Source organism: Dermochelys coriacea, chromosome 18, assembly GCF_009764565.3.
Source record: "Dermochelys coriacea isolate rDerCor1 chromosome 18, rDerCor1.pri.v4, whole genome shotgun sequence".
NCBI lineage: Eukaryota > Metazoa > Chordata > Testudines > Dermochelyidae > Dermochelys > Dermochelys coriacea.
The window spans coordinates 647,611-660,852 of record NC_050085.1 but is presented as its reverse complement, the minus strand read 5'-3'; the positions used below and the strand labels follow the sequence as shown (position 1 = coordinate 660,852).

Sequence of the window (13,242 nt, the reverse complement as noted above, 5' to 3'; positions counted from 1 at the left end):
CCCTCCTCTGGCTCAGATGTAGTCTTCCTAGCCCCATACCTGGCTTGTCTTACAGAAAACACCACATCAAACATGTCCAGCGAGGCCGAGCGCAAGGCCCAGCGCTATTACCAGTCCTGCATGAACGAGACCAAGATTGAGGAGCTGAAGGCCAAACCACTGATGGAGCTGATTGAGAAGGTAATCCCTCTCCACTCAAAGTGCCTGAAGAGGCTGGGGGTTCCCCCATTCATACACCAGTTCCCACCGCACTGATGGCTGGGACTGGCATCGCTGCAGGTTCCCACAGTGGCTCCCGGACACTATCTCTGCCAGAATCTCCACATTTAGTCCCATTCTGGATGTAAACAGCAAGACAGCCGGTTTGCATCTCTAATAATTGTGCGGTACAGGGTAAATGGCCTGGAATGGGAATGTCTGTCTTACCTCTCTGTATCATGTGCATGGACTACTCCTAGTGTCCAGATGGCCTATGTGGGTCATTCCATCCTTGGGGAGGTCACCTCCTAAAGGGCTACCCTAGAGTAACCTCAGTTCAGGATATCTGCATCTTCCATGGCTTTGGTAGATGTTACAGCAGGTAGGCTGAGCCATTCAAGGGTGCAAATGATGAGGGAGATTTTCAAAGGCACTTAGGTGCCTATCCTGCATTGACTGTCCGTGGGAGTTAGACACCTAGCTGCCATTTGTGCCTTTGAAAATCTCACCCAGTATCTTCAGTGTTCAAGTCTGCAATGGGTCTGAAGGGGGAGACTCATCCCCACCTTTCTTCTCAGTACACTGTCCAACAGGACATGTATCCACCTAGGACATGGACTCTTCCTGGAAAAACTGAAGTGGGTGCTGTACTGAGTGGTCCGCGGGTGGCATTGATCCATGAAGCTGGCAGGGCAGGGGAGCGAGTGTCTTTCACTTGAGAAACATACTAATTAGAAAGAAAAGGCTGGTCTTGCCTGCCTAGTTACCTAACTCTTCCTGCTACCAGCACATCCTACAGGTCATGGGTACAAATAAAGGTCTAAACCTTGTGCATGTGTATGGGGTCCAATACTCACTGTGTGGTAGTTCTTCCACTCTTGTTTTCAGTGCCTCCAGAAGCCAGCTATGCAGCTGAAATTGAATGAGATCTGGTCTCTCCATGAAGCTTCCATTGCTGGATGGTGAATATGCAATGAAGACCAAATTCCAAATGGCCTAAGGCACTAAGGCAGCCCATCAAACAAATGCCAAATTACTCTATATTTAACCAAATACCAAAAGATTACTGCCAGTTTCCAATCAGTACACCTTAACATCCCAAACTTCCCTTCCACTATCTCAGAGGGCACTTGCCAGTACTTTATATGCTTTGTAAAACCCCCTTTGGAAGCTTGAAAATGTTTCTCCCACTGGCTTGATCTAGCAAACTCTCTTCTAGTTAAATGTTAGTATCTGAAACCTCAGTGAGATCAGCATTGCTCTGAGACAAACTTATGTGGTGGAGCAAGCAGGAGGCAAATGCCCAGAATGTCACTTTTCTGTAGGAGCTACATTAAAGCAAGACCCAGCTTCTTTATTAACCTTCCACGTGACAATGTTGGCTTCTAAATTCGATAGATAATATGATTCTGAGAACATCTATGCCCAAGTGTGGATTTTCAAATGCAGCAGCACTGTTCTATCTCTGTTCCCATTAAAGTGAAAAGGAGGTCTATCATTGATGGCCAACACAGAGTGCTTTGGAAAATCTCACCCTGCATAACTACTGAGAGTCAAGAAAAACTTTGGACCCTGGCTACCTGATTGCAGTGCTTAAAGTGGTCTGAAAAACCCAGGGGGTCAATCATCAATATCTGCCTATCCCCTTGCCCCAAATCAACCTTGTGCTCTGCAGCCCCCACAGCCATTCTGCCTCCTCCAGACCCACCATCAGTTCTGCCTCTACATCAGTTGTCTCCTACAGCCTCACCTCAGCTCCCCCAGCAGCTCTTCACCCCCTTTGCCCCTTCCCAGGCTGGGTGCAGTTTGGGGGCCAGGAGCAGAGGAGCCAGTCTGTTGTTCACAAGAGGGATGGAGGTAGAAGCAGGGAGCTGCCCTGAGCTGCTGGGCTCTTTTTGCACCCCCATCCTCGTCCATGAGAACAATGTCAGCTGTTGGGGGAGCAGGGAAGAGCTTGACATGGTTCAATCAGCTGTGATTGGCTGCTCTTCCTTGGGAGGCAGACAAGGAGGGAAGCAGTTAGTCAGAGGGAGGGGTCCCCAGGCATTACTGACATCGTGCACTCCTCAGCAACCGGCTGGCTATTCAGAATTGTTTTTGCATGTCCATGACCACAGCACTTTAAGCACTGCCTCAGTATGTCCCATCTTTGGAGAAATGTAGACTGTACCTGTGTTCATTTTTCAAGACCTGCTGCTTTGAATAGGAAGGCAGGAGCAGGAGAGGAGTCAGGCTACAGACTCCTCAAGGCAGAAAGCAGCAATCTGGCCACTAAAAATCCAGTTGACAGTCAGTGTTTGATCCATGCTCCCACGAGTTTGCCTCCTTTTTTTTGCTCAGCTCTCGGTGGTGCAACCAGTCCCTTGCACCATCTCCTTCACAGGAAACAAGACCCCTCCTCTGCACATCTAGAGCCCTGTCTCACCCATCTGTCTGGGGTTCTCTTTTCCCAGCTCGGTGGCTGGAATATCACGGGCCCCTGGGACAAAGATAACTTCAACAAGACCCTGCAGGAGGTCATGGCACACTATCACACCTCACCCTTCTTCTCCGTCTACGTGAGCGCTGACTCCAAGAACTCCAACAGCAACGTCATCCAGGTGAGTGCAACAGCCTCATTCCTGAGAGAGGGTCCTTTCCTCACTTTGCATGGTCTTGTTTCACTGGGGTGAAATAATGCCCCTCTGTAGTGAGAGCCAAGTCACTTGGCTACAGGGGTTTTGCTTGTACCTTAACCACACTCTTATCTTTCTCCATGCTGTGCACCCTGTTCACTCCTGCTCTGTTTATTTTTCAGGTAGACCAGTCAGGACTCGGGTTACCTTCCAGAGATTACTACCTGAACAAAACGGAGAATGAGAAGGTAAACGTCCATCTCCTCTCAGGTTCTTCCTTGCAGCATGGACTCAGTATAGCAATTAAGGACTACTTAATGCCTATTCCCTGGAAGATGCATCTTTTTGAGCACCAGAAAGTCTTTGTGCATATTATTCACCTTCACTCTCAGCCCAGGAACCACCATCAGTAACCCGTCCTTCCCTGTGGGTGGAGGGTGGCCAGCTCCAAGGGCAAGATGGGACACGATGCTGGCATTTTAGAGGAGATGGGATTCTAACTGCTCACTATACCCCAGGCTGGCGACCTCACTGCTCAGCCATATAACTTCCCTAGCTGTGGCTGCTGCTCTACCTCCATGCTCCATCTTCATGAACTAGTGGATCTTAAATTAAAAGGGAGAGGAAAACAAGCTAGCAGCTATGCATTGTGGAGGAGGCAGAAAGTAGCCCTCTGAGCCAGAAGAGTCATCTCAGCGGGAGCTGGAACTGGGGTATGGGACAGGAGTTATGCAGGGAAGTTTTATTTCTAGCCTGGTGTGGATAATAGATTAAACATAGGCAGGGCAGAGAATCTCTCTATTGCTCAGTACCCAGCTGGCCTGTTGTCTCTGTCCAAGCAGGGCTGCTACAGGTGACTGGTTTCAGGCTGAGCCCTGGGGAATGAATTCAGGCCTTTCCGTCATTTCTCATTCCCAGCCAGGAGCAGCAACTAACAGCAGGACCAATCACCTTATCTTCTTCTCCCTGGCGTCTAGGTACTTACTGGGTACCTGAATTACATGGTGCAGCTGGGCATGCTCCTGGGAGGGGCAGATGAGGAGCGCACTCGGCAGCAGATGCAGCAGATCTTGGACTTCGAGACAGCACTAGCCAACATCACTATCCCTCAGGAGAAGCGCAGGGATGAGGAAGTGATCTACTACAAAGTGACAGCCGGAGAGCTCAAGGTAAAGGCAGCCGCGGCGCACACACGCTCTGGTTGAGAGGCAGAGGCAGGTCCTTGGCAGTAGTGGAGGTGGAAGGGCTTAGCTGGGGAATGGTGGGGGGGCGGCTACATTAAGATCTTGATGCTGGTAGCCTGCCACTGGCAATGGGATAAGCTTTGCCAATACCAAAGTGTTCCTACTGTGCTGGGGCTAGAGAGACTGCAGAACACACGCCATGCAAGCCGGGAACCACACTAACAGCTTCTCTTCTGTAATGGTTCAGAAACCAACCTATAGATCATGTTCATGTGAATCCGTCTATGTCCAGAAGCAAATGTGACTGCTAGGCCCACCACCTCCTTGCCTTCCCATACCTAGCAGTGCTCTGGTGTCAGCCCATACCCCTGGATCTGAGACTTTTCAGGGACTCTTGTGTCAGCACACTGGTCTCACTGACCCAGCTCATGCCCAAGACTGAGAAAGTTTAAAAAAAAAAAACCCACCTCAATTCACAAAAAAGCACTGAGCCCTTCTGGGAACCAAGCAACATGTTCTGGAAGCTCAGTTTGAACTTGGAAACCTAACTGTAGGCACCTGTGTTTGAAATGTTGGACCAGAGTGCTGTGATCTATTGACCAGAAGACTGCTGCTCCCGACCCCTGCTGCCCCATCAAGATCTAACTAACTGATCTCTGCTTTACTGCGTGAACAGCAAGAGTTTTCTCTCAAACCTTCTCCATGCTGAGGACCTGGCTAAATATATCAAACCCCCATGACTCTGGAGAGCCTGCTGTTACCTTGCTCCTGCTCCTCTAGGCCTAAACTTCGTCTGGTAGAGTTCTCTCTGGAGAATGAATCTGAGCTTGCTGCCTAGAGGACCAGGTCTGTAGTCTCTTACCAGCACTCCACTCAAATCACCCCTGTGTTTGAAGTCTTCAAAGTGGCAGGTTCCCTGGTGGTGAAGGGCTAGGAGACTGGCCCTATGCAGCCCCCAGTACTGGAGTGTGCTGGGGGTGGGGTAGGAGCCATAGCTGGAATGTGCTGCAGTCTGGCTATTCTGGGCTGATGAATGACTCCATCTTTGACTCTCTTGCTCTGTGTGTGTATTTTTCCTCTGATCTGCAACAGGTGACATGCTGCCAGTATCACACACTGTTTACACATAGCCTCTTGAGTTGCGCTGTTTCTGCTGTTAAGCCAGCCATCTGTCACTGGTTTAATTTAGAGGCAGCTGTTTGCACAGTTTTGCACACATGTGTGACAAGGATCACCTGTGATAATTGGGTGCTGCTGGAGGATCAACATCTCCATGGCATCCCAAGACTAACTTCTTGGTGGCTGGTATTTGCTGGGTCCCAGAATCCTTCGCCTGAAAGCCTGATGAGATGCTGTGTATCAACACAGTGAGTGCACTAAGCTGGGCGTGGCACTCTTCTCCAGTGAAACTACAGGTTTCATACCTCTCCCACGCCAAGGAAGCTAGGAGCTAGGTGGGATTACTATCTAGCACTTTGCATCCTCACAGGTCAGTGTCAATATCCCCATTTGCAGATGTTATTTATCTCTGCCAGCATCTTCTGGGAAATAGAAGTATACAGGCATACGAGATTTGGTTTTAAGCTTTTGTTACTAACAGCTGGGTACATAAAAGTGAGGGTGTTGGGATTCCTCCAGCAGCCACAAGCTGCTCTGAGAGAGTGAGGCCCAGAGAACTAGGACACAGGAGGCCTGAGTTCCATTCGCAGTGTGGTCAATGACCCATTACATGACCTTTGTGCCTCAGCGTCGCCATCTGTACAAGGGAGATAATAATACTGACCTTCCTTTATAAAATGTTTTGAGATCAACAGACAAAAAATGTTACAGAGGAGTGTAGGAGCTTTGCAGCCCTCACTAACACAGTGTGACTCTGTCCCCGCCAGGGGCTCATCCACTCTAAAAGTTTATGAGTCTGCTGTTGAGCTAAAAGAGATGCTCCTTTAACTCAGGTTGTTAACTCAGGTTGAGGCTTGATTGCTTAGATTAAGAGATCCCAGGTTCAATCCCTACTAATGGTGCAGCTGGGGACATCATTACAATTGTTGTTATTCCTAGAGGAGTGGGAATAAGTTTACTCCACTTGTCACTTTGAGCACTCCATTTGCATCATTCTGGATTTATTACATCTTTTTTTTTTCTTTTGAGAGGTCAAGACAGGAAATAATTCTGTCCCCTTCAACCTCTAGAAGCAGGAGTTGTCAAGGGAACTCAACTGCAAATTCTGATTAACCCATTATAGATTCATAGATATTAAGGTCAGAAGGGACCATTATGATCATCTAGTCTGACCTCCTGCACAATGCAGGCCACAGAATCTCACCCATCCACTCCTGTAATAAACCTCTCACCTATGTCTGAGCTATTGAAGTTGTCAAATCATGGTTTAAAGATGTCAAGGTGCAGAGAATGCTCCAGCAAGTGACCCGTGCCCCATGCTACAGAGGAAGGCTAAAAACCCCCAGGGCCTCTTCCAATCTGCCCTGGAGGAAAATTTCTTCCCAACCCCAAATATGGCGATCAGCTGAACCCTGAGCATGTGGGCAAGATTCACCAGCCAGACACCCAGGAAAGAATTCTCTATAGTAACTCAGATCCCACCCCATCTGACATCCCATCACAGGCCATTGGGCCTATTTACCATGAATAGTTAAAGATCAATTAATTGCCAACATCATGTTATCCCATCATACCATCTCCTCCATAAACTTATCAAGTTTAATCTTGAAGCCAGATAGGTCTTTTTCCCCCACTGCATCGCTTAGAAGGCTATTCTAGAACTTCACTCCTCTGATGGTTAGAAACCTTCATCTAATTTCAAGTCTAAACTTCCCGATGGCCAGTTTATATCCATTTGTTCTTGTGTCCACATTGGTACTGAGCTTAAATAATTCCTCTCCCACTCCGGTATTTATCCCTTTGATATATTTATAGAGAGCAATCATATCTCCCCTCAACCTTCTTTGGGTTAGGCAAAACAAGCCAAGCTCCTTGAGTCTCCTTTCATAAGACAGATTTTCCATTCCTTGGATCATCCGAGTAGCCCTTCTCTGTACCTGTTCCAGTTTGAATTCATCCTTCTTAAACATGGGAGACCAGAACTGCACACAGTATTCCAGGTGAGGTCTCACCAGTGCCTTGTATAACAGTACTAAAACCTCCTTATCTCTACTGGAAATACCTCGCCTGATGCATCCCAAGACCGCATTAGTTTTTTTCACGGCCATATCACATTGGCAGATCATAGTCATCCTGTGGTCAACCAATACTCCAAGGTCTTTCTTCTCCTCCGTTACTTCTAATTGATGCGTCCCCAGCATATAACTAAAATTCTTGTTATTAATCCCTAAATGAATAACCTTACACTTCTCACTATTAAATTTCATCCTATTACTATTACTCCAGTTTACAAGATCATCCAGATCCTCCTGTATGATATCCCGGTCCTTCTCTAAATTGGCAATACCTCCCAGTTTTGTATCATCTGCAAATTTTATTAGCACACTCCCACTTTTTGTGCCGAGGTCAGTAATAAAAAGATTAAATAAGATTGGTCCCAAAACCGATCCCTGAGGAACTCCACTGGTAACCTCCCTCCAGTCTGACATTAGATTGAGGGTGACGTGTTTTCCTCACTCTTGAGGGATAATAGCTTGCATCTCTGCATAAAAAGGGAAGGCAGCTGGCTGAGCCTGGACATTTAAGGACCAATTTAAGTCATCAGTAATTTAGAACAACAGCAATCCGTTATAAAAACATCTATCTTGCATGCAGTGGCAGCGAGTTATGGTCTGTTCCTCACTGAAACTGCCTACCAGTTCAGGTTCCTCTTGGAGGAGTCCTCGGACCATAGCTAAAGACCCTGGAGAAGCCTAGTCCATCTGACCCCCAACTGCAAGACATGTTCTCAAAATAAGATCCATCCACGGTTGACCTGACACAGCATCTGTTTCCTCCCTGGCTTCAGACACCCATCAGTGAAGCTAAAGGTAAAACACGTGCTTTAATTCATGCCTTTGGAGTGAAGGTGTATTTAAAGGACACGTACAGCCAGGGATCGTAGCTGCCCTGCAGACTGGCCCTTGGGCTAACAGTTTGTCCAGGTAACATAGCCCTGCCTCCTGTGCGCTGTGTCTCATTGGGTGGGCAATATATAGTTCTTTACCTCTGCCTCTCTTCCAGAACCTGGCGCCAGCTATCAATTGGATGCCTTTCCTCACCACTGTGTTCTACCCGGTGGAACTCAATGAATCCGAGCCAGTGGTGGTCTATGCCAAAGAGTACTTGGAGCAAGTCTCCAGCCTCATTCAAGCCACGGACAGATGGTGAGAGCTCTTACCTCTGAATGGCAATGCACGTATAGGAAACATTGTGCAGGATCCAGTCCACATACCAAGAAACACTTAGGGTACGATACTGTTATGCCCTGCAAGAGATGGCAATAACCTCTCCACCAATCACATCTCTCCCACATCAGAGGGGGCTTATGGAGCAAGGTGCCACTTGGGGTATGTCTATTCATACAGGGCTGCAGCAGTATAGCTGTACCAATACAGCTGCAGCGCGTCTGATGAAGAGGCTGTATGCCAATGGGGAGCTCTCTCCTGATGGCATAAAAAAACCACCTCCACAAGCTGCAGAAGCTGTGTCATCAGAAGAAGCTCTCCTGTAGCCTTAGGCTATGTCTACACTAGAGAGTTTACAGCGGCATAGCTACACTGCTCTAAGCTTTGCTGACATAAGTGGTAGGGATAGCTCAGTGGTTTGAGCATTGGCCTGCTAAACCCAGGGTTGTGAGTTCAATCCTTGAGGGGGCCATTTAGGGATCTGGGGGAAATATTGGGGCAGGGGGTTGGACTAGATGACCTCCTGAGGTCCCTTCCAACCCTGATATTCTATGATTCTATGACACAGCCTTAAGTCTCATGCCATACCCTAGCCACTCCCTCAGGGATGCTGGGTTTATCCACACTTGAAATGCTACAGTGACACAGTTACAACGCTGTAGTGCTTCAGTGTAAACGCTACCTACAGCAACAGCAGTTGTTCTCACATTGGCATGAGTAATCACCTCTTCCGTTGACCTAGCACTGGGGATTTGGGTCAGCTTAACTATGTCGCTCGTGGGTGTGGATTTTTCACATAGCTGAGCCGACCTAACTTTGTAGTGTAGACCAGGCCTTGGACAGCCAGAGGTGGCTTTGGAACCCAGGAGTCCAAGTGCAGCCGTTCACAGTGCTACCAATGCTTCTGTGCTGTTTGCATCAGGAGACCATGTTTGGGGGAGGGGGACCTGAAAAGTTTTGGGACACTTTGGGACACTGTAAGTCAGAGCAGAATCCCTCCCCTTAGGGCACCAGATACTGTGCCAGGGCACCCAGTGTGCCCATCCTCTTTCTTTTGCTGTAGTAGAAAGAGAGCCTAAGACATAAGCCCTTGTATAAGAGGTCTGATATGAGGCCTGAACTAAAGTAGTGGGCAAGCTTTGCTGATATAAAGCAAAGTTAGCAAAAGTCAGGGTGTGGGAAGATGTCAGGCTCTCTCTGTCTGCATGCAAGTTCATAGAATCTGTCTGCGCAGAGGTGGAATGGCACATAGAGAGAACACACGTGCAGCCAAACATCTGACTACACATACAAAGACCTTCTTCCTCACAAACACCCCTTTGTAGTTTATTTGCAGTGTTTTAACCCCTCCATCCATACACAGCGGTATCTCCACACTTTTGTACACCATATCTCAACTTTCTAACCCCTTCTCCAGAAGGAGGGCGGGGGGGGGGGGCAGGGAACTGGTGCCTCCTTCCAGAGAATTCCCCTTGGTCAGGCCTTGCTAGCCGCTATTTCTTCTGTTTCTCCTCCCCTTGTACTTCCTTCCTGTGCTTTTTATCCAGTCTCCTTGTTAATGGGCTAATTAGCTCATTAGCTTCTCTCCCCCAGTCTGATCTGGTAATGGGGAACTCCTCTCCTTAATCAGGCCCTCGCAGTGGGCCTGACTGATTAAACAGTGACCAGAGAGCTAGTGGGTCAGTGGCTGATTCCCGGCACCCTGTCACAGGTACCAAATGGCTGACCCCCTTGTAGAGCAGAATGACAAAAGTCGGGCGGACTTGACTCCAGAGAACAGTTGGGAACTTCCATGTTTTGTAGAAAATCTTTTTATTCTCTCTTCCATTGCAGCCTCCTGAACAGCTACATGATCTGGAACCTGGTGAGGAAAACCAGCTCCTTCCTGGACCAGCGTTTCCAGGATGCAGAGGAGAAATTCATGGAAGTCATGTATGGGACCAAGAAGGCGAGTCTGTGGGGGAACAAGGGGGAGATGAGAGAAAAACTACATGACAAAACATGTGTCACTACCCAAGAAGTCTTCAGTCCCCACCCCCAAATCACTGTGCCTCCTAGCTTAAAATCTTCCAGGCTGCTCTCCTTCAGCCTAGCCGGTCGCTCCAAAGGGCTCCCACTTCCCACAGTGATGGAGGTGCTCCACAGCTTCATCCATTCGTAGGAGGAGACATGGGCTTTCTGTTTACGTGGGGCTGCCCTTCTGATTTGCCTGGGCTGCAAGCTGTTGGCATGGAGGGAAGGGCAGAAATTCCTCCCTTTCCTCCCCCCTGCGGGAAGGCTTGGCACAGAGCAGTTCCTGCTGTTGGCTGTAGAGAGTGCTGGCCCAAGAGTTTCAGAGTTTGGGTGGGATGCCTGGCCCCATGCAGTCACTTGCCTTGCCTCTGCCTCTTCACTAAGGACTGGTAGAGGCCACCTCAATTGTTTCACAATGGATCCAGCTGTCCAAAGGCCAGCGGTGTCCCGACCCACTGCACTGAGCCCTTTGTGAAGTGGGGGAGGTTGCACCACAGAGCTGCCAAATACCACTTTAAAGAGTGGAGCAGGATCGCTCCCTCCTCCAACCAGCCTGTGAAATGACTTCCCAGCCCACTCACAGTCCCTGGAGCCCTGTCTTCTTCCCAGGCAACTGGTTAGGACCAGATGCCTGGAAGAGGGAAGAGTTATTTTGCAGTCTGGCCTAGCCTGGTTGAACTGCAAATCCATCCAGGATCACCTGGGTGACTGCTCTTATCGTGCTGAGATAAGAGCAGCCTCTGAATCACAAGAAATGGGCTTTCACTGCACTCAGACAAGGTGTGGGATTGATTTTGTCTGCACCTCCAAGGGGAAGGAGATGGCAAGATGGGGGAGCCTCTGGGCCTAATGTGGTCCTGGGGGGCAGGCACTCACCCAGTCCCATGGTGGGGGGGTGGGAGGGAGGAATGGGACAGCAGAGCATAGAAATGACCATCTCAGTGGTGCGAAAGAAAGGCCTTAGCAGGCTTGAGTGATGGGAGTGTCTCTCTGAAACTCTCATGGCTAAAGTAAGGGAGAGTAAGAGGCGAGATCCCCTCTGCTTCCTGCAGGCCCGCTGACAGTGGGGGGCAAAGGGGGCAATTGCCCAGGGTCCCGAGCGATTTAAACCTGTTTCCTGCCCACCCTCACTCCGTGCCGCTCCCAGAAGTAGCTGATGTCCCTGTGGCTCCTGGGAATGGGGGGGTCTCTGCACGCTGCCCCTGCCCTGAGCGCCGATGCTACAGCTCCCATTGGCCGGGAACTGCAGCCAATGGGATCTGTGGAGGCAGTGCCTGCAGGCAGCAGTGTGCGGAGACCCCCTGGGAGCTGCTGCCAGAGGGGTGTGCCAGTCGTTTTTGGGAGCCACCCGAGGTAAGCGCCAACCTCCTCACCCCCTGACTCAGTCTAGAGCCCGCACCCAAACTCCCTCCCAGAGCCTGCAACCAGCACCCCCTCCTGCACCCAGACTCCCTCCCAGAGCCCACACCCCAACCCGCTGCCCCAGCCTAGTGAAAGTGAGTGAGGGTGGGGAAGAGTGAGCGACAGAGGGAGGGGGATGGAGTGAGCAGGGGCAGGGCCTGGGAGAAGGGGTGGGACGGAGCGTGGTCTCAGGGAAGGCAGGGGGCGGGGCAATGGTCTTTGGGTTTGCGCGATTAGACTGTTGGCAGCCCTACCGGGCGGGCATGTGGAAGCCCCAGTCATTCTGGAAGAGCGCACCCAGCAGCACAGCTGGCAGCTCTCTGGGCACCACCCAAAATTCAGGTGGACCCTGTCCGTGCAGGCGCAGCTTGTGTGTGCGAAGGGGCCCATTGACTATTCTGCCCTGGGACCCGGAATTGCTGTCAGCGGGCCTGGCTTCCTGCCTTGGCTAAGCAGTATTCCTTCCCCACACACACACACAAGTGCCCTTCTGTCCCCACACAATCCCCCCCACACACAGAATCCTCCCTTCTGTGCCTCTCCTTCCCTGGCTTGGCTAAGCAGGACCCCCAGCTCCTCCTCCATAGCTGGTGCACTGAAAGCACCCTCTCCTGTTTAACCCAGTGCTCCCAGCTCTGTGTCAGAGACCTCTCTGCACAGACCTGAGTCTGGCAGGGTGCAGGAGTAACTGGTTTAATCATTGACTCTTCTCCCCCCACAGACCTGTCTGCCACGCTGGAAGTTCTGCGTCAGCGACACAGACAACAGCCTGGGCTTTGCTCTGGGAGCCATGTTTGTTAAAGCCACTTTTGCAGAGGACAGCAAGAAAATAGTACGTCCCCACCTCCCACTGGATTACTGGGCTGGCTCACAGGCCAGTAGGGAGTGAATCTAGAGCCAGATGGATTTACTGTCTCTCGAGTCACCTTGCATATGAAAGTGAAACTCCCCAACATGGTGTTTAAAGCTTCAAACAACAGCACAGTGTGGACCCCATAAATGCCTCTGGAAAATCTGTGTCTGGGAGTGGAGGAAAAGGGTTGGTGTTGTGCCCCAAATCAGTCACAGCTCCAATAACTAACTGCTGCGTAGCCCCTGCCACCATCAAATCTGTATAATGGGGAGAAAAGAAATCCCTAGTATTTTTATAGCACTTCACAGGGAGCTCTTGCCATTTCCTAGATGGGGAAACTGAGGTACAAAGGGACATGACTGGTCCAAGGTCACACAGTGAGTTAGCAGCAGAGCTGGAGCAGAACCTAGATCCTCTGGCTCCTAATCCTGTGCCCTACCCACTGCTCCATGCCACTTCTTGGGAGAACTGGCAGTTCTTCTGTTTGGAAAGGGACCATCTATCTCATCCCCAGACTATCCAGTGCAGCAGATGAGGACATTGTCCCAAATGGACATGCTGGATTGTCATTACATGTTGCAGGGTTACAGACCATGCTCTGGGAGAAGATCTCACCAAAGCTGGAGAGGCTG

At 50.0% G+C, this 13,242-nt stretch overlaps 1 protein-coding gene across 6 annotated transcripts in view; it reads left to right on the top strand.

The window, feature by feature from the left end:
- The window catches only part of ECE1 (endothelin converting enzyme 1), a 117,268-nt gene that overhangs the window by 82,458 nt on the left and 21,568 nt on the right, over positions 1 to 13,242 (top strand). For all 6 annotated transcript variants that reach the window (XR_006276294.1, XM_038376594.2, XM_043499798.1 and 3 more), the window contains 7 exons: positions 56 to 180; positions 2,652 to 2,798; positions 2,996 to 3,061; positions 3,791 to 3,982; positions 8,180 to 8,322; positions 10,177 to 10,291; positions 12,479 to 12,589. Coding sequence is in view for 5 of the 6 variants with exons in the window: in XM_038376594.2 (XP_038232522.1) it covers positions 56 to 180; positions 2,652 to 2,798; positions 2,996 to 3,061; positions 3,791 to 3,982; positions 8,180 to 8,322; positions 10,177 to 10,291; positions 12,479 to 12,589 (899 nt within the window). In the remaining variant the exon portion in view is untranslated. The remainder of the gene's footprint in view (positions 1 to 55; positions 181 to 2,651; positions 2,799 to 2,995; positions 3,062 to 3,790; positions 3,983 to 8,179; positions 8,323 to 10,176; positions 10,292 to 12,478; positions 12,590 to 13,242) is intronic.